Consider the following 20,806-nt stretch of genomic DNA (forward strand, 5'->3'; position numbering starts at 1 on the left):
GTCTCCAAATGTTTATTGAAAACATAAATACATTTGCACAATAAGCACTTGTCTCTCAAATATATCGTTACAGTTGTTGGCTAGATAGAGAATTGTATCCATATTAGCATAGCCATATTAGCATAGATGTGATGAGTTAAAACACCTAAAAACAAGACATGGTATCAAGGACAAAATGCAACTAGCTGAAACAAGCCACCTGCGATTCCCCACATGGTAGCTTCTTGTCATTGTTGCTAGCTATCTGACCGTTCAGACTCATAACACACAGCCATCTATGCGTGTGCATCATTTTTGTGATATCAGGCAACCTGCCTTTGTCGCTTAAACCACAGAGCTGCCCTGGCGTCTGTCATTAACGAGTTCTGTCATTGATAACCCTGTTTGATATTGAAAACACTGATCGCCATTAGAACCCAACTGCATGTCCAATTATATGACACAAGGAGAGAAGTGAAAGGTTTTTCTCACTGGTTACATAAACCATGTTTCCATCCAACCATTTTATGTGGCTGAATTACCCAACAGGCTTGATGGAAACAGCACATCTTTGCAATTTAAAAATAAAACGGTTAAAAAATGAATAAATAAAAAACTTTAGACAACGGTGGATATTTTTTTGCTCTGTGAAATAGATTATGCCATGATTAAAAAAAAGGTGAACTATCCCTTTAAACCATCTTGAAGAATGCCAGTGTAGGAGGTCCAGGGATGATGGAGTTCCTGAAGAAAGCTGTGGCCTCATTGACCTACAGCTCCCTCTGTATGCCGGAGGACATCATTGCACGCGGTCTGGAGTCAATCCCCAACTTCTTCTACAGGGATGATGGACTCAGGTTGTGGGACATCGTTCACAGGTAGTTTGTGTACAGGTCTCTTGAGTTTTGTGGTGAAAAAAATCCAAGATCTGTCAATTTGACAGCACAATTAGATTTGTGCATTATAAGGAGGCTAGTTCATGCAGCTACATTTTTGCTCAGTTTACTAAACTGTAGTCTACTCGTTCCTCCAAAGTAAATCATGCTGCCAGATTATAATGAGGCTTACGGTCTTTTTTGCAAAAACATTGTGCTCTTTTGCACTATGACAATGTAGCCCATAATATCGGTGCTGGGTCATTCCATGAAATGAGTGTATTTTGTGTACCTGTGATATTTTTTAAGACTGTTATATTAAAGCTATATTAAATAGACCTCATGGAAAATTCAATACATTTTTTTATATTAATTTTAAAAAATCTGCATTTTAACATGTCCCTCTGTGCATCCTCTGTGACTTCTAGGAAGATTTTAACCCACTTAACCTCCACATTTCTACAACTTTTCACCATTTTAAAGCTTTAGTTATTTTGTTGCTTTGATAAAGTAATTTCTGAAGATTATTATATATTTCACATGATTAGTGATTAATTAAGTTTAAAAAAACTGTTCCTAATTTTAAGACCAATCCTGTTAAGTGAACTGAACTCTTTTTAAAATGGTGAACCAATTTTTTGTTAACTATTTTTTTCGTAAAGAAACACTGAACATCTAGTCAAATCATAACAATTTGACTAGATGTCAAAAACATAACACTTCAATCCAGTTACCCATAGACAGACAGGCCATAAATGTTTTCATAATTATTGTTATTATTTAAATGAAGCTTACATTCCTGGGTCGCACGTCTTTTCAGTTCGCTGCAGCTAGCGACTGCAACAAGCTGCAACAAACACTCAAACAGGACAGTTATAGCTCCATCTCATCATACAAAGTCTCAATCATGGACACTTACTGACAGTTGTGGCTGCTTTGCGGGATGCATTGTTGTCTCTACCTTCTTGCCCTTTGTTCTGTCGTCTGTGCCTAGTTAAATAAAAATGTAATTGCCCCTCCCTGTTGCATAGAACAACTTCCATTCCCTGTCACCATGAGATTTATGGCTGATTTAAGATAAAATCGTCAAAACACTTACGGTCAACCCTGTTACTTTGTTTGTCACTTAATAGGCACTATAATTGTTTTAATTTTTTATTTAACCTCTGATATATTTTTTTCACCAAGTTACCCTACTCATAAGGCACCTAACTGGTGGAACAGTCCTGTGTTTTGTCATAGTGTTTTGCTAATACCTGATGTTGTCCTGTGGTTTTGTATAGGTTTGTTCACAATGTGATTGGTCACTACTACACCTGTGACTCAGACGTTCAGAAGGACTCTGAACTGCAGAACTGGATCGAGGAGATCTTCTTCCATGGGTTCCTGGCAGAAACCAGCACAGGTTACACTTTTCTCATTTAAAAGACACACTAGCTCTTTCTCAACTCTTAATCACAAGACTACATCAGTGCAATACAAATGTACAGATCTGATTTGTTGATGAATGTTTCTGATAATACGTAATATTCAGAAACGTAATATCCAGAAAATTCCAAGTGATTCCATACAGTATCTACTGTAGGTTTGAAACCAATTGGCATCAGATTTTCATGTGAATATTCTAAAATATTTTTTCTAATTTTCCCACCAGTGGTGTTTCCACCAAATGGACTTGTATCTGCAATACAAATCAGTGCATGATGACAAAATGTACTTTTTCACATTTTTTTTTTTTTTTTTAAATCTCAAGTTCAATGTGTTTCCATCACTTTTTTAACTCTATCGATAGTTTTGTCACAAACTGTTGCGTTAAATAGCAAATGTGCCTACTCTGGTCTTGGCACGTGTGCTCTAGCCAACAGCTGGCAGGTACAGTGAGGATGGGGGTAGTCTACATTATGAGATTATTATGGATTTTTATCTGCCAAACGGTAGTCAAGCATCTATCATCATGTCACCAGAATAAACCCCTCGATATTTCTTGGAAAGTAGCATCAAGCTCATCACCGTGCACTTTCACCACGCTGGGAAGTTCATCATAATTGATATGTATGATAAAAATGAGTGGCGGTGTCAGTTCCTGGAACCATAACCACGGAAAGCGAGGCCAGGCCCGTTGCAGCTCTATAAACTTCCCACAATAACCAAGTCGTAGTGGACCACACACCATATCATTGTGTGACTCAAAGTTTGCTTGGATATGATGGTTATTATATGAATATTTGCACAAAATATATTTCCACTGCCATTTTTTTGCATAATTAATTTGACCGACACAAAAATATCCCACAATGTCGATTGTAATTGTACCGAAACGTCCTGTTTTCATCACAGCTGTTTTTTTTATACGGTGTGACTTACATAAAAGCTGTGGATGGAAACATAGTTACACAAACTAATGGGATTTGATGGTTCTGTCAATGGTGGATGGATGACTCTCTTTGTGGATACAAACTGGATGGAGACTGATTACTCTTTGTTTTTTTAAATCGTTAACTGAACACTGTTACAAGCATTCATGAACTGCCATTCTTCCTGTTCTCTTCCAACAATTAACCAAATCTGACCAATCAGAATAGCGCAAAGTAGTTGCAAGGTAGATAATCAATTACCGTTCCAATTCACCACACTGTAGGACTAACAACAGTGGCTTAGAAAATAACTCTCATACAATAATCTTACATTTCTTCCCCCCGCCCCCTAGAGAAACATCCCCGTTTCTACATTCGATAACAAAAAATTATACTGCTGGAGGTCACAAGATCTGTAGACTTCTCACTTCAGTACATAGACTCCCCTGTCACTTAAGAGACTAACTTGGCGGCAACCTGGGTGCTCAGACGAACTTTGCTCCAGTACTGCTGGTTGAGGTGTAGATATCTGGTCTACTGAGGGGTCAGGTGGGTCAATGTCTAATGGGCTGGGCAAGAGGGGTCCTAACAAGGGGCCTAGTGAGGCACAGGGAGATCCAGGGACGTCTCAGGTAAGTAGTGTTCCCATGTCTCACAGGGCCTTGAGGATCTGAAGGGTAAGGCACCTGACAAGACTGTCAGGGTCAGAGGTCGAGGAGGTGCAGGAAAGTGTTCCACGGGTCCATTCGTTCCAGGTCGGGGTACAGGTGAGGTGTACGGTCTTAAACAATTTTAGTGGATCACTTGGGTCTTGTTAGATTGGTCCAGCAGGTACCTGACCCTGTAGATTACACCAGGGTCTTCTTCTGTAGATCCAAGGCACTCATCAAAGGGACCTTTGCAGTGATGTGAAAGCTTCTGACGTGCTATTGTAGGGTCTTTAAGCCATACAAGGTCTCCTGGGTTGTAGAGAATGTGCATGACATTCGTCGTAGTTGCATTTTTGTTGAAAGTGAGCATGTTCTCTGTTCTGTGTGGGAGATCCAAAGGGCAGACTGGACCATGTCGGTGAGTTGAGCTGTATAATCTGCTGGCGATCCCGGTGTAGAGATGGACCGCTGCAGTCCAGAGGGGAACAGTAGCTTGGCTGACATCTTCGCTTCTCAACCATGTGTCAGACAGAAGAGGCAGAAATCCGTTGTAGAGGGAGTGCTGGTGTTGTAGGCCAGGGCAAGTTGGTTGAGGCACTCGTCACCAGGCTGTTGGGGCAGTGTCTTGGTTGGGAGATCGATGAGTGTCCGATTTTAAATTGTTCCACCATCCCATCACATTGTGGATGATAGGAGCTGGTTCTGGTCTTTTTAACTCCCAGCAACTGGCAAAGGACTCGGACGATGTCTGCCTCAAACTGATGTTCTTTGTCAGTGTTCAAGGTCTCTGGTATGTCACGGTCACAACTTGCAGACTTGTTTTCGAGTTGCTGTGCGTTTTGTTGCCAACCTGTTTTGCTACCTGACAAATTTACGGTTTTTACTTTTTAATTACAGTTTATATTTTTGTTTTTTTCCCTCAACTTTTTCACTCCGGACGCTTTATCTGGACACGATTCGTCAGGACCTCCAACAGCCAAAGCTAAGTAGTAACATTAACATGATGCCTTCTAATTGCAGTCGCTGTACTAGCCTTACGGCGAGGATAGCTGTGCTACAAGCCCAGCTTCAGACGCAATCGTTAGGCAAGGGTAATTTCAGTGTAGGAAAGGATGAAACAGCGTCTGTGCCACCAGTAAGTACAGATAGTAGTATAAATCCCCTGGCACAGTCCACGCAGCCGGACAACTTTCTCACGGTTTCTGGAGGGAAATGCTGAAGGAATGCTCAACCTGTGTCGCTCATTCAGCCGACAGAAACTTTCAACCAGTTTTCCCCATTAAGCAGCGAGTCTGAGGCCGAGCCTTCTCTCGTCTCTACTCCTCCCGTTACGGGGTCTGAGACGCCGAAGCTTCCCACCATTAGCTCTGACAAATTGAAAACTCTAGTCATTGGCGACTCCATTACCCGCAGTATTAGACTTAAAACGAATCATCCAGCGATCATACACTGTTTACCGGGGGGCAGGGCTACCGACGTTAAGGCTAATCTGAAGATGGTGCTGGCTAAAGCTAAAACTGGCGAGTGTAGAGAGTATAGAGATATTGTTATCCACGTCGGCACCAACGATGTTAGGATGAAACAGTCAGAGATCACCAAGCGCAACATAGCTTCTGCGTGTAAATCAGCTAGAAAGATGTGTCGGCATCGAGTAATTGTCTCTGGCCCCCTCCCAGTTAGGGGGAGTGATGAGCTCTACAGCAGAATCTCACAACTCAATCGCTGGTTGAAAACTGTTTTCTGCCCCTCCCAAAAGATAGAATTTGTAGATAATTGGCCCTCTTTCTGGGACTCACCCACAAACAGGACCAAGCCTGACCTGCTGAGGAGTGACGGACTCCATCCTAGTTGGAGGGGTGCTCTCATTTTATCTACCAACATAGACAGGGCTCTAACTCCTCTAGCTCCACAATGAAATAGAGTGCAGGCCAGGCAGCAGGCTGTTAGCCAGCCTGCCAGCATAGTGGAGTCTGCCACTAGCACAGTCAGTGTAGTCAGCTCAGCTATCACCATTGAGACCGTGTCTGTGCCTCGACCTAGGTTGGGCAAAACTAAACATGGCGGTGTTCGCCTTAGCAATCTCACTAGGATAAAGACCACCTCCATTCCTGTCATTATTGAAAGAGATCATGATACCTCACATCTCAAAATAGGGCTACTTAATGTTAGATCCCTTACTTCAAAGGCAATTATAGTCAATGAACTAATCACTGATCATAATCTTGATGTGATTGGCCTGACTGAAACATGGCTTAAGCCTGATGAATTTACTGTGTTAAATGAGGCCTCACCTCCTGGCTACACTAGTGACCATATCCCCCGTGCATCCCGCAAAGGCGGAGGTGTTGCTAACATTTACGATAGCAAATTTCAATTTCCAAAAAAAAAATGACGTTTTCGTCTTTTGAGCTTCTAGTCATGAAATCTATGCAGCCTACTCAATCACTTTTTATAGCTACTGTTTACAGGCCTCCTGGGCCATATACAGCATTCCTCACTGAGTTCCCTGAATTCCTATCGGACCTTGTAGTCATAGCAGATAATATTCTAATCTTTGGTGACTTTAATATTTACATGGAAAAGTCCACAGACCCACTCCAAAAGGCTTTCGGAGCCATCATCGACTCAGTGGGTTTTGTCCAACATGTCTCTGGACCCACTCACTGTCACAGTCATACGCTGGACCTAGTTTTGTCCCATGGAATAAATGTTGTGGATCTTAATGTTTTTCCTCATAATCCTGGACTATCGGACCACCATTTTATTACGTTTGCAATTGCAACAAATAATCTGCTCAGACCCCAACCAAGGATCATCAAAAGTCGTGCTATAAATTCACAGACAACACAAAGATTCCTTGATGTCCTTCCAGATTCCCTCTGTCTACCCAAGGACGCCAGAGGACAAAAATCAGTTAACCACCTAACTGAGGAACTCAATTTAACCTTGCGCAATACCCTAGATGCAGTTGCACCCCTAAAAACTAAAAACATTTCTCATAAGAAACTAGCTCCCTGGTACACAGAAAATACCCGAGCTCTGAAGCAAGCTTCCAGAAAATTGGAACGGAAATGGCGCCACACCAAACTGGAAGTCTTCCGACTAGCTTGGAAAGACAGTACTGTGCAGTACCGAAGAGCCCTTACTGCTGCTCGATCATCCTATTTTTCTAACTTAATTGAGGAAAATAAGAAAAATCCGAAATTCCTTTTTGATACTGTCGAAAAGCTAACTAAAAAGCAGCATTCCCCAAGAGAGGATGACTTTCACTTTAGCAGTGATAAATTCATGAACTTCTTTGAGGAAAAGATTATGATTATTAGAAAGCAAATTACAGACTCCTCCTTAAATCTGCGTATTCCTTCAAAGCTCAGTTGTCCTGAGTCTGCACAACTCTGCCAGGACCTAGGATCAAGAGAGACGCTCAAGTGTTTTAGTACTATATCTCTTGACACAATGATGAAAATAATCATGGCCTCTAAACCTTCAAGCTGCATACTGGACCCTATTCCAACTAAACTACTGAAAGAGCTGCTTCCTGTGCTTGGCCCTCCTATGTTGAACATAATAAACGGCTCTCTATACACCGGATGTGTACCAAACTCACTAAAAGTGGCAGTAATAAAGCCTCTCTTGAAAAAGCCAAACCTTGACCCAGAAAATATAAAAAACTATCGGCCTATGTCAAATCTTCCATTCCTCTCAAAAATTTTAGAAAAGGCTGTTGCGCAACAACTCACTGCCTTCCTGAAGACAAACAATGTATACGAAATGCTTCAGTCTGGTTTTAGACCCCATCATAGCACTGAGACGGCACTTGTGAAGGTGGTAAATGACATTTTAATGGCATCGGACCGAGGCTCTGCATCTGTCCTTAGTGCTGCTTTTGATACCATCGATCACCACATTCTTTTGGAGAGATTGGAAACCCAAATTGGTCTACACGGACAAGTTCTGGCCTGGTTTAGATCTTGTCTGTCGGAAAGATATCAGTTTGTCTCTGTGAATGGTTTGTCCTCTGACAAATCAACTGTAAATTTCGGTGTTCCTCAAGGTTCCGTTTTAGGACCACTATTGTTTTCACTATATATTTTACCTCTTGGGGATGTTATTCGAAAACATAATGTTAACTTTCACTGCTATGTGGATGACACACAGCTGTACATTTCAATGAAACATGGTGAAGCCCAAAAATTGCCCTTGCTAGAAGCATGTGTTTCAGACATAAGGAAGTGGATGGCTGCAAACTTTCTACTTTTAAACTCGGACAAAACAGAGATGCTTGTTCTAGGTCCCAAGAAACAAAGAGATCTTCTGTTGAATCTGACAATTAATCTTAATGGTTGTACAGTCGTCTCAAATAAAACTGTGAAGGACCTCGGCGTTACTCTGGACCCTGATCTCTCTTTTGAAGAACATATCAAGACCATTTCAAGGACAGCTTTTTTCCATCTACGTAACATTGCAAAAATCAGAAACTTTCTGTCCAAAAATGATGCAGAAAAATTTATCCATGTTTTTGTCACTTCTAGGTTAGACTACTGCAATGCTCTACTTTCCGGCTACCCGGATAAAGCACTAAATAAACTTCAGTTAGTGCTAAATACGGCTGCTAGAATCCTGACTAGAACCAAAAAATTTGATCATATTACTCCAGTGCTAGCCTCTCTACACTGGCTTCCTGTCAAAGCAAGGGCTGATTTCAAAGCATTACATGGGCTTGCTCCTACCTATCTCTCTGATTTGGTCCTGCCGTACATACCTACACGTACGCTATGGTCACAAGACGCAGGCCTCCTAATTGTCCCTAGAATTTCTAAGCAAACAGCTGGAGGCAGGGCTTTCTCCTATAGAGCTCCATTTTTATGGAACGGTCTGCCTACCCATGTCAGAGACGCAAACTCGGTCTCAACCTTTAAGTCTCTACTGAAGACTCATCTCTTCAGTGGGTCATATGATTGAGTGTAGTCTGGCCCAGGAGTGGGAAGGTGAACGGAAAGGCTCTGGAGCAACGAACCGCCCTTGCTGTCTCTGCCTGGCCGGTTCCCCTCTTTCCACTGGGATTCTCTGCCTCTAACCCTATTACAGGGGCTGAGTCACTGGCTTACTGGGGCTCTCTCATGCCGTCCCTGGAGGGGGTGCGTCACCTGAGTGGGTTGATTCACTGATGTGGTCATCCTGTCTGGGTTGGCGCCCCATGCTGGTCATTTATGAACATTTGGACATCTTGGCCATGTTCTGTTATAATCTCCACCCGGCACAGCCAGAAGAGGACTGGCCATCCCACATATGCTCTCTCTAATTCTCTCTTTCTTTCTCTCTCTCGGAGGACCTGAGCCCTAGGACCATGCCCCAGGAATACCTGACATGATGACTCCTTGCTGTCCCCAGTCCACCTGACCGTGCTGCTTCTCCAGTTTCAACTGTTCTTCCTTATTATTATTCGACCATGCTGGTCATTTATGAACATTTGAACATCTTGGCCATGTTCTGTTATAATCTCCACCCGGCACAGCCAGAAGAGGACTGGCCACCCCACATAGCCTGGTTCCTCTCTAGGTTTCTTCCTAGGTTTTGGCCTTTCTAGGGAGTTTTTCCTAGCCACCGTGCTTCTACACCTGCATTGCTTGCTGTTTGGGGTTTTAGGCTGGGTTTCTGTACAGCACTTTGAGATATCAGCTGATGTACGAAGGGCTATATAAATAAATTTGATTTGATTTGATTTGATGTTCACTGACAAAGTTCTTGAAGAGACAGTGCTGGTCTTTCATGGCACAGAGGTTGACGTACTTTGAAAAGTAATCCTGCACCACAAGCACATAAAGTGCCTTCAGGAAGTATTCATACCCCTTGGCTTATTCCACCTTTTGTTGTGTTACAGCCTGAAATCAAAATGGATGAAATATTATTATTTTCTCAACCATCTAAACACAATACCCCATGATGACAATGTGAAAATGTTTTCAATTTTTTTGTGCAAATTTATTTAAAATGAAATATCTACTTTACATACATATTCATACCCCTGAGTCAATACATGTTAGAATAACCTTTGGCAACAATTACAGATGTGAGTCTTTCTGGGTAAGTCTGTAAGGGCTTTGCACACCTGGATTGTACAATATCTGCCCATTATTATTTTCCAAATTCTTCAAGCTCGTCAGGCGGCAGGTAGCCTAGTGGTTAGAGCGTTGGTCCAGTAACTGAAAGGTTGCCAGATTGAATCTCTGAGCTGACAAGGTAAGATCTGTTGTTCTGCCCCTCAGTAAGACAGTTAACCCACTGTTCCTAGGCTGACATTGTAAATAATAATGTGTTCTTAACTGACTTGCCTAGTTAAATAAAAAAATTATTGATCATTGCTAGACAATCATTTTCAGGTCTTGCCATAGCAAATTAAAACACTCGGCCACTTAGGAACATTCACAGTCTTCTTTGTAAGCAACTTCAGTGTAGATTTGGCCTTGTGTTTTAGGTTATTGTCCTGCTGAAAGGTAAATTCATCTCCCAGTGTCTGGCAGAAAGCAGACTGAACCAGGTTCTTCTAGGATTTTGCATGTGCTTATCTCCATTCTGTAAAAACTCCCCCTTCCTTAACAATTACAAGCACACCCATAACATGATGTAGCCACCACTATGCTTGAAAATATGAAGAGTGGTACTCAGTTTGTGTTGTATTGGATTTTCCCTAAACATAACACTTTGTATTCAGGACAGTATGACTTTAGTGCCTTATTGCAAGCAGGTCTTATTTTTATTCTGTAAAAGCTTCTTGTACATGGTTAGCAAAAACAACACCTTTCCTATTTTTGGGCAAGCACAGCACTCACCGCAGAGCAAGATGTGTCTGTGTAAAGGTAGAACGGCTGCGTGAAGTCTGGGAAGACAACTATGGGAGGCTCTGACAAGGAGTGTTTCAGGTAGGAGAATGCGTCTTGGCATGCTTAAGTCCACTAGAATGGAACATTATTTTCAGTCAGCATATTTAGCAGTACAGCATGGTGTGCAAAGCTCTTGATAAACTATATGGTAATATCCACAGAGTCCCAGGAAGGCTCTCACTTCTGTGGATGTGTGAGTAGGCCAGTCCTTCACATTTTGCACATTACTTGGTTCTGGCTGAATTCCATCTTTGGACATGATGTGCTCTAGGAATAGTACCTGGTCTTGGGTGAGACGACACTTGGCAGGGTTCAGCTTCAGGCCGCTGGCTTGGAATCGGGAGAGGATTTCTTTCAGGTGCTGCAGGTGTTTCCCTCGAAGGAACGGATGTAGATGAGGACATCATCCAAGTAGAAGTTTTTCATCGGAGGCCCCACAGTACATACTTCATTACTCTCTTGAATGTCACTGGAGCATTGGTCAGCTCACCTCATTGGCATACAGCTCACATCCTCTTGTGAATGCTGTCTTTTCTCGATCCCTCTGCTCCACGTGCCAGTACCCATGCTGAAGATCCACTGTTGAGAACCAGTCAGAGCCAGACAGCCCATCCAAGGCATCGTTGACTCGCTGCAGAGGATTAGAATCTTTTGATGGTCTCAATATTTAGCTTTCTGTAATCCAAACAGAAACAACAGGATCTGTCCTTGTTGGGGTCAGAACTACTGGCACAGCCTAAAGAATGTAGCTTCCTCCGATTACAACTGTCTTCAAGAGTTTGTCAACTTGGTTCTACATTTCCTGCCTTTAGTCTGGTGTCACACGGTAGGCACGATGTTTGACAGGCATGGCATTGCCAGTGCGGACACAATGTTTTATTAGGCCTGTTTGACCTTGGCCTTCTGAACTCTTGCAGAAGACGTCTGTGTCCTTCTTGAGAAGCGATTTCAGTGACTGAACTTGAGCGGACGACAAGTTAGTCTCAATCAATGTATTTATAAAGCCCTTTTTACATCAGCACATCACTATACAGAAACTCAGCCTAAAATCCCAAACAGCAAGCAATGCAGATGTAGAGGCATGGTGGCTAGGAAAAATTCTGAGGGGTGGCCAGTCCTCTTCTGGCTGTGCTGGGTGATTATAAGAGTGCATGGCCATTTAAGGCCAGATTGTTCTTCAAGATGTTCAAAGATGACCGGCAGGGTCAAATAATAATCACAGTGATTGTAGAGGGTGCAACCGCTCAATACCTCAGGAGTAAATATAAGTTGGTTTTTCATAGCCGAGCATTCAGAGGTCAAGACAGCAGGTGAGGAAGGAGAGAGAGAGAGAGAGAGAGAACAGTTTTCAACAAGCAATTGAGTTGCGAGACTCTGCTGTAGAGCTCATCACTCCCCCTAACTGGGAGGGTGCCAGAGACAATTACTCGATGCCGACACATCTTTCTAGAGAATTTACACGCTGAAGCTATGTTGCGCTTGGTGACCTCTGATTGTTTCATCCTAACATCGTTGGTACCAATGTGGATAACAATATCCCCATACTCTCTATGCTCACCAGTTTTAGACTTAGCCAGCACCCTCTTTCAGTTAGCCTTTACATCTGTCGCCCTGCTCCCTGGTAAACAGTGTATGATCGCTGGATGATGATTTTTAAGTCTAATATTGCGGGTAATGGCATCACAAATTACTAGGGTTTTCAATTTGTCACAGCCTAACAATTGCATCTGAAGCTGGGCTTGCAACACGGCTATCCTCACCATAAGGCGATAGATCTCCTGTATATTATGAGTACAGCGACTGCAGTTAGATGTTACTAATTAGCTTTTTCGTCTGGTGGAGGTCCTGTAGAACCATGTCCAGATAAAGCATCCAGGGTGAAAAAGTTGAATGAAAAAAATAAGACGTTGTTAAATGTGTTAAATGCAGATTTGGATTAAACTGTTATTAAAGTAAAACTGAAAAGTTTGGCAGGGAGCCAAGTAGCAACAAACAGCACAGCAGCATGGAGACAAGTCATCTATCTTCATAGAGGGTGCAGCAACATCCAGGGAAGGTGATGTGGTACAGCATGTCTTCCACAACTGATATCCAGTAGGGCATGTTGCTGTTGCAGGAAACCAAGCCTAGTATCACTGAATGGTGGGCCCCGCTGACAACTTGAAACTCATGCTTGAGATGTTCTTTCCCTAGGGGAAATGTATACTGACAAAGTCCAGGGAATGTCCAAACATTGTTGAAACATTGTCCATTGACAGAGAAAGCAAATGCAAAGGATGTCTTCATGGGGCGCTTTTTCAGAGCTGGATGTGAAGTTCTGAAATCCTCACTGATGATGGAAATGGTCGATCCTGTGTCAAGAAGAGCAGACACTTCAATTCCCTCAAAGATGGTAAGTATGTTAGCTGAAACACCCTCTGTGGAAGCCATCTTGTCACTTTCGTTTTTGAATCGTGGGGTGTCAACAGGGAGCTCTGGTGCAATGGCTGAAGTTTGCTCCTTAACAAACAACTAGTGATCGTTTCCCTGCTGTGTGGAACCAGACACGTTAGACTGCCTAATGTCTGTCAGGGAACTGGAAGTGTACACTGCGCCTGTAATGAGGGCTCACATATCCCTCTATCTTTGGAGGTGGACTCGGGCTGTTGTGTCATCTGTCCCTTGCATTAGACTGGTGCCTGTAGTCTGGGTAGTGAACTCTTGGTGGGTAGTCTAGAGAGTAGTAGTGACAGCTTCCACCATCAGATCTCCAATCACGTTGGCCTTGGCAGTACTCTGGAGAGGCAATAAATTACAGATGGTGACACTCTGGGCCACGGCATTCAGGTGAGTAGTAGGCTCATGATGGATGTTGAGTTTGATGGTCTGGTGAGAAGCCGAGTGCTCTTCTGGCAGCATCATTGGATGGGGTGGAGGTCCTGTCGCCCCAGAAGCCAAAACACTGTGTGAGGTTCTGGTTTCCCACCTGTAGCTGGTGTACTTCACTCTTCAGGCTATTCACAGTGAGAGTCAGCATGAAGGAGCTTCTCATCTGTGTCATTAGAACGAAACATAGCAACCTAGTCTGGGGTCTGTGCCACTGGCGGGTATGCAGCATGTAGTTGGAGAGCTGCACAAGTTCTTTCAAAGAAACTTGCGACGAGCTGGGCATCACCGATGTCCTCCGCTCCATGAATCTTCGCCTGCAAGGCTGAGTCCAATCCGGCCACAGTGGTGAAACTTCACCCCTTCCTGTGCCTTGTGGTCATAGTCTGGGAAGGCCTCCAGAACCAACGAGTGATGTCAGCAATGTACACATCCAAGCTCTCACCAGGCTTCCTAGGGAAAGCATTCACATGTGTCTGAAAGAGAGTGCTTGGGGCCAAGGGCTTCCTTGAGTTTGGTCTTGACAACAGAGTAGGTCTTCTGAACCATTAGCGAAAGGCTGTCCCAGTATAGGAGTGCTGAATCAGCTAGGTGCGTGGGAAATACTGAGGCTATCACAGGCCCAACTCCATATCTGGCAGATTGTACATTGCCTGCACAGCCACTTCAAAGCGACAAGACCAGCAAGCAAACAACCCAAGTGCCATCTCCTTGAAAAGCAGGTGGTAGGTAGATCTTTTTGTAGCCCCCCATGAGAAGTGATGGGGGCTACAAAGTCAATAGCATTGTCCAAAGGTCCAGCTTGATTAACATTGTCTAATGGTCCAGCTAGTTTAGCATTAGCTAGAGGTTCAGGGCTACTGTTATTCAGAGATTCTGCTTCAGACACGTTCCAAGAAAGTAGCAAAACGTTGGCAAATAAGCTTAAACATTTTTGCAAAGGTGACAAAAACTGCAGTAATCCTCTAAATCTCTCAGAAAAAGATAGTAGCTAGCTCTTACCAGCTGTCCAGATGAGTCCTTCATCCTTGTGCTAGCTGGTGAAAGTATCTACAATGTCCATGGAAAAATACTGCAGCTGTCTGCGTTCGGCACTACGGGGAGAGTGTAGGGAGAGTGAGGGAGAGGGAGGGCAAACTCCATCAAATTATTTTCAATGTATGTAATCACTTGGAAATTTCTGGATTCTAGGTCAACTTCCCTTTCATGGTTAACATTCCAAAACTATATCCCGGGTAATTAGCAAAATGTCAATACAGTGTCAGAATGAAGTGGTTTACTGTACCTTCTCCATGCAGGAATCCCTCAGTCTTTCAGTTCAGTGACAGAGCTGGTCAAGTTTATCACCATGGTGATCTTCACAGTGTCTGTCCAACATGCTGCAGTCAACAATGGACAGGTGATGAAACCAATTGTATCATTTTAGTTTGCCGTGTTTCTGATGTATTATATTGGAAAAGCAAAGTAGTTTGATCTATTTTGCCATTGTCATTCCAGTTTGATTTTGGGGGCTGGATGCCCAACTTCCCCAACGCTCTGCAACAACCACCTCCCACCACTAAGGGGCAGTGTACTGAGAGCACCATGCTGAAGACCTTCCCTGACATCAATACCACCGTTAATGGCATGGCAGCGGTGTACCTTCTGAGCAGGCAGTCCACTGACTATGTGAGTATATGAGAGAAGCTGTATTAAAGTATATTCTATGACTTTAAAACATTTCATGACAATCCCAATCGAATCGTTTCCTTAGTAGTCATAATTAAAATATACTCAGTGGTTCATGAAACAACAGTTTCCATGTTATTTAAAATTTCATCAACTCTCTTGCCTCCTTAGGTCGCTCTTGGAAATGGCTATCAGGATCACTTCAGTGAGAAGACCCCTCTGGAACTGATTCACGAAACTCAAAATGTGCTGAAAAAATACAACTTTGAAATCCAAGGCAGGAATGTCTCTTTGCCCCTGTCATATACCTACCTGAATCCCAACAATGTGGAGAACAGTGTGGCCCTGTAAAATGAATCGGTCGTATTTATTAGGCACCAAATGGAAGAAATGCACAGACACAGAGAGAGACTACCTGGACTTGTCCAATAAGAACCACTTGTTTTCATTTTCCATTGAAGCATGTTTTACAACCTGTTTCTACGGTGTGCCCTAATAAATGCAACCTAGGTAATTGACTTTGGTTCAGTTGTTAGATACATGTTGCACTTGAACTAGAACTTGAACTGAAACAAAAATATGATAAATAATATTTGACTTAACCCTTCTATTATGTTAGAAAAGGCTATACACGTTTGATGTTCTGATCCAATTTGGAAATGACATTAAGTACAGTTTCCCTTATCAAAATGTGGCTGCGAATGGGACTTTTCCCAGAATTTTCTTCTAAAAACAATGTAGCTGTCCTTCCCTTCACATTTCTCACTGTCAATCAAGAATGATAATTCTTCAGGTTTTACCGGTGAAACATCCATGCAGTATCTGCATACAAACCATTTAATCTCGATCAGTTTGATCTTCTTGAGTTATACAGTGTTTCAAACTATCCTACAGTGTTGTATTGAATGATGTACATTGTGTGAATTGTGGAGCAGATACTGTTAACAAGTTTGCCTAGTGGACCTATTAAGTTTTGGCCACATGAGAGAAAAATGCACTGGTGTTTTTGTCTTACAGTAATGTAATACTGTGCTATTATAGTCGGTTCATTATGTGATCTTGCAGACATTGATTCAGCTTTGATCCATCTTTATTAAACAGCACCATTCGCCAGAGTAGCCTGTTCTCTAAGAGCAGAGCAAGGACTGTAGTAAAGTAGAGAATAAACACATGCACAGAATATGATGAGCAGAAGCTTCAGGATCTTTAGTCCGGAGAATAAAAGTTCAGGGAAAAGTCAGATTGTCAGCAACTCTGTTTTATTTAACCTGTACTCCACTTCAAATAAATGTTGCTCTGTGCAGGAAGCAGCTTGTTTCTAGGACACACCGTTCAAGAGTTATAAAGGTCAAAGTGCGGGTCAAATTTACCCAGAACATTGTAGATGTCTCATTTTTTGTTGTTGTACTGGGCTGTATTTCATTGTTGTACTGGGCTGTTCATTACCCCTACCTAGACAAGTAGATGAAGGGTCAAAGAGCAACAAATATTTTTGTGATTTCAATCAAAATATTCCGGTCAACTTAAGTTTAAACGTATGTTTTTTGGGTAGCCTAGTGGTTAGACCGTTGGGCAAGTAACCGAAAGGTTGCTGGATCGAATCCCCAAGCTGACAAGGTAAAAATCTGTCGTTCTGCCCCTGAACACTGTCATTGTAAATAAGAATTTCTTCTTAACGGACTTACCTAGTTAAATAAAGATTTTAAAAAATAACTTCTGACTTCTGTATCATCATCATACACTTTGGTCTAGTGTGGCACAATCAGTAGAGTGAACCTTAAAATAGCCATCAACTCCAATCCCCTAGGGTCATGGCTATCCAATTAGGATCAGAGACGGAAGTGGGAGCGAGTGACACCACTCGCTGTTTTTTTCTGGATCAATGAAAGTCAATGAACTAAGTAGACCAGACTCAGCTGTTATTGCATTGGTGTCCAAGTTAAGTAGACCTGAACTGACAAAAATAAATAAAGGAAACAGCCTAAGTGAACTGTCTTCATTTACAGTGCATTCGAAAGGTATTTTGTTACGTTACAGCCTTATTCTTAAATTGTGTAATACTTTTTTCCGTCATTAATCTACATACCCCATAATGACAAAGTAAAAACTTTTGCAAATGTATAAAAAAATACAACTGAAATATCATATTTACATAAGTATTCAGACCCTTTACTCTGTACTTTGTTGAAGCACTTTTGGCAGCGATTACAGCTTTGAGTCGTCTAAGGTATGACGCTATAAGCTTGGCATACCTGTATTTGGGGAGTTTCTCCCATTCTTCTCTGCAGATCCTTTCAAGCTCTCTCAGGTTGGATGGGGAGCGTCATTGCACAGCTATTTTGTCTTGGCTGTGTGCTTAGGGTCATTGTCCTGTTGGAAGGTTAACCTTCGCCCCAGTCTGAGGTCCTGAGCGCTCTGGAGCAGGTTTTCATCAAGGATCTCTCTCTTTACTTTGGTCCATTCATCTTTCCCTCGATCCTGACAAGTCTCCAAATCCTTGCTGCTGAAAAACTTCCCCACAGCATGATGCTGCCATCACCATGCTTCTCCATGCAACAAGCTGATTTGTGGAGTGCTGCAGAGATGGTTGTCCTTCTGGAAGGTCCTCCCATCTCCACAGAGGAACTCTGGAGCTCTGTCAGAGTGACCATCGGGTTCTTGGTCACCTCCCTGACCAAGGCCCTTCTCCCCCGATTGCTCAGTTTGGCCAGGTGGCCAGCTCTAGGAAGAATCTTGGTGGTTCCAAACTTCTTCCATTTAAGAAATATGGAGGCCACTGTGTTCTTGGGAACCTTCATTGCTGTGGAATTTTTTTGCTACCCTTCCCCAGATCTGTGCCTCAACACAATCTTGTCTCAGAGTGCTACGGACAATTGCTTTGACCTCATGGCTTGGTTTTGACCTCATGGCTTGGTCAACTGTGGGACCTTATATAGACAGGTGTGTGCCTTTCCAAATCACGTCCAATCAATTTAATTTACCACAGGTGGACTTCAATCATGTTGTTGAAACATTTCAAGGATGATCAATAGAAACAGGATACACCTAAGCTAAATTTAAAGTCTCAAAGCATGTTGTCTGATATTTCTGTTATTTAAAAAAATACATTTGCTAAACTTTCTAAAAACCTCTTTTCACTTTGTCATTATGGGTATTGTGTGTAGATTGATGAAAGAAAAAAAGATTTACTCAGTTTTAGAGTAAAGCTATAATGTAACGAAATGTCGAAAAGTCAAGGGGTTTGAATACTTTCCGAATGCACTCTATCCACCATGTTTGTTAGGATTTAGGAAGTCTCGATACAGGTGTCTGAGAGGCACATTACCAAGCTGGCCAAGATTAAGAAGTAATTTTATTTTGCAACGCTCTGTATTTTCTGCTGGCTGCCCCACCACTACAGAAAGTGCTGAGCCAGGCTGAAACACCTGCATTTTGGAGCTGCCTTACTCAAGAAAGCAAAAAGGAGACCATGTTTGTATGCGGCTTTATTAACTCAATTGTTATTATTTTTTACATTGTTTGCAAACTGATAATATCACCTATTAATACCAAAATAACAAGCAAAACAGGCAAGCCCCCCCCAAAAAAAGTATATATATGTATTTATTTTTACCTAATAGTGTGGAGCTCAAAACAGGTGGGGCTCTGAGTCATTTCATATTGTTGATGTCTTCACTATTATTCTACAATGTAGAAAATAGTAAAAATAAGGAAAACCCCTGGAATGAGTAGGTGTACCCTGGAATGAGTAGGTGTACCCTGGAATGAGTAGGTGTACCCTGGAATGAGTAGGTTTACCCTGGAATGAGTAGGTGTACCCTGGAATGAGTAGGTGTTCCCTGGAATGAGTAGGTGTACCCTGGAATGAGTAGGTGTACCCTGGAATGAGTAGGTGTACCCTGGAATGAGTAGGTGTACCCTGGAATGAGTAGGTGTACCCTGGAATGAGTAGGTGTACCCTGGAATGAGTAGGTGTACCCTGGAATGAGTAGGTGTACCCTGGAATGAGTAGGTGTTCCCTGGAATGAGTAGGTGTACCCTGGAATGAGTAGGTGTACCCTGGAATGAGTAGGTGTACCCTGGAATGAGTAGGTGTTCCCTGGAATGAGTAGGTGTACCCTGGAATGAGTAGGTGTACCCTGGAATGAGTAGGTGTACCCTGGAATGAGTAGGTGTACCCTGGAATGAGTAGGTGTACCCTGGAATGAGTAGGTGTTCCCTGGAATGAGTAGGTGTACCCTGGAATGAGTAGGTGTACCCTGGAATGAGTAGGTGTACCCTGGAATGAGTAGGTGTTCCCTGGAATGAGTAGGTTTACCCTGGAATGAGTAGGTTTACCCTGGAATGAGTAGGTGTTCCCTGGAATGAGTAGGTGTACCCTGGAATGAGTAGGTGTACCCTGGAATGAGTAGGTGTACCCTGGAATGAGTAGGTGTACCCTGGAATGAGTAGGTGTTCCCTGGAATGAGTAGGTGTTCCCTGGAATGAGTAGGTTTACCCTGGAATGAGTAGGTGTACCCTGGAATGAGTAGGTGTACCCTGGAATGAGTAGGTGTACCCTGGAATGAGTATGTGTACCCTGGAATGAGTAGGTGCACCCTGGAATGAGTAGGTGTGTACAAACGTTTGACTGGTACTGTATATACAGTATTATATACACACTGAGAATACCAAATATTAGGAACACCTTGCGCCCGCTTTTGCCCTCAGAACAGCCTCAATTCGTCAGGGAATGGACTCTACAAGGTGTCGAAAGCATTCCACAGGGATGCTGGCCCATGCTGACTTCAAGGCTTTCCAGAGATGTTTTACGTTGGCTGGTGGACCATTCTTGATACACACAGGAAACGGTTGAGTGTGAAAAACCAAGCAGATTTGCAGTTCTTGACACAAACTACCATACTACCATACCCCATTCAAAGGCACTCAAATGCTTTGTCTTTCCCATGTGATGGAACATTTTATGTTGGTGCTTTTCTATTTCTACATTTCTGTGTTCTATGTTTGTGCTTTTCTAATAACCGTTTTCTGTGTTCATGCAAGTGACTAATTGAACGAATCCTCACTATTAGTAACTTCAATTTGGGAGTACTCCCAGACTCTTGTTTTGAGAATGAAAGATCTCTCAGTTTCAAGGTCTCTGCTTAGAGAGAAGAAGCCTCGTGATGTGATGTGATTGATGTGATTGATGTGATTGGTCTGTCACATGCATGACCCAGTATTGGTCTGTTACATGCATGACCCAGTATTGGTCTGTCACATGCATGACCCAGTATTGGTCTGTCACATGCATGACCCAGTATTGGTCAGTCACATGAATGAAGCAAACGTTAATGATGAACGAATAAGCTAAATCATGCAAATATAACTTGTCTGTACATAAGAGATCTAACGGGACTGCCTCAGTAGAGCTCCTGATCGACAAAATGATGACAAAAGGTTTTCCTACTAATTATCTGCCTCCTTTTGAATGTCATTGTATTTCCAAGCAACTGTAATGCACTTTGGAAGAAATCTTCATCAGGGCTCATTGA

The 20,806-nt window shown here is 42.7% G+C and overlaps 1 protein-coding gene across 1 annotated transcript in view; it reads left to right on the top strand.

The window, feature by feature from the left end:
* The window catches only part of LOC139419326 (hydroperoxide isomerase ALOXE3-like), a 32,592-nt gene extending 16,709 nt beyond the window's left edge, over nt 1-15,883 (top strand). Inside the window, exons 10-14 of the mRNA XM_071169269.1 lie at nt 688-857; nt 2,138-2,259; nt 14,903-15,003; nt 15,102-15,272; nt 15,444-15,883. Coding sequence (XP_071025370.1) covers nt 688-857; nt 2,138-2,259; nt 14,903-15,003; nt 15,102-15,272; nt 15,444-15,623 — 744 coding nt within the window. The 3' untranslated portion in view covers nt 15,624-15,883. The remainder of the gene's footprint in view (nt 1-687; nt 858-2,137; nt 2,260-14,902; nt 15,004-15,101; nt 15,273-15,443) is intronic.
* The last annotated feature ends 4,923 nt before the right edge of the window (nt 15,884-20,806 follow it).

The sequence above is a fragment of the Oncorhynchus clarkii genome, chromosome 10 (genome assembly GCF_045791955.1).
Source record: "Oncorhynchus clarkii lewisi isolate Uvic-CL-2024 chromosome 10, UVic_Ocla_1.0, whole genome shotgun sequence".
NCBI lineage: Eukaryota > Metazoa > Chordata > Actinopteri > Salmoniformes > Salmonidae > Oncorhynchus > Oncorhynchus clarkii.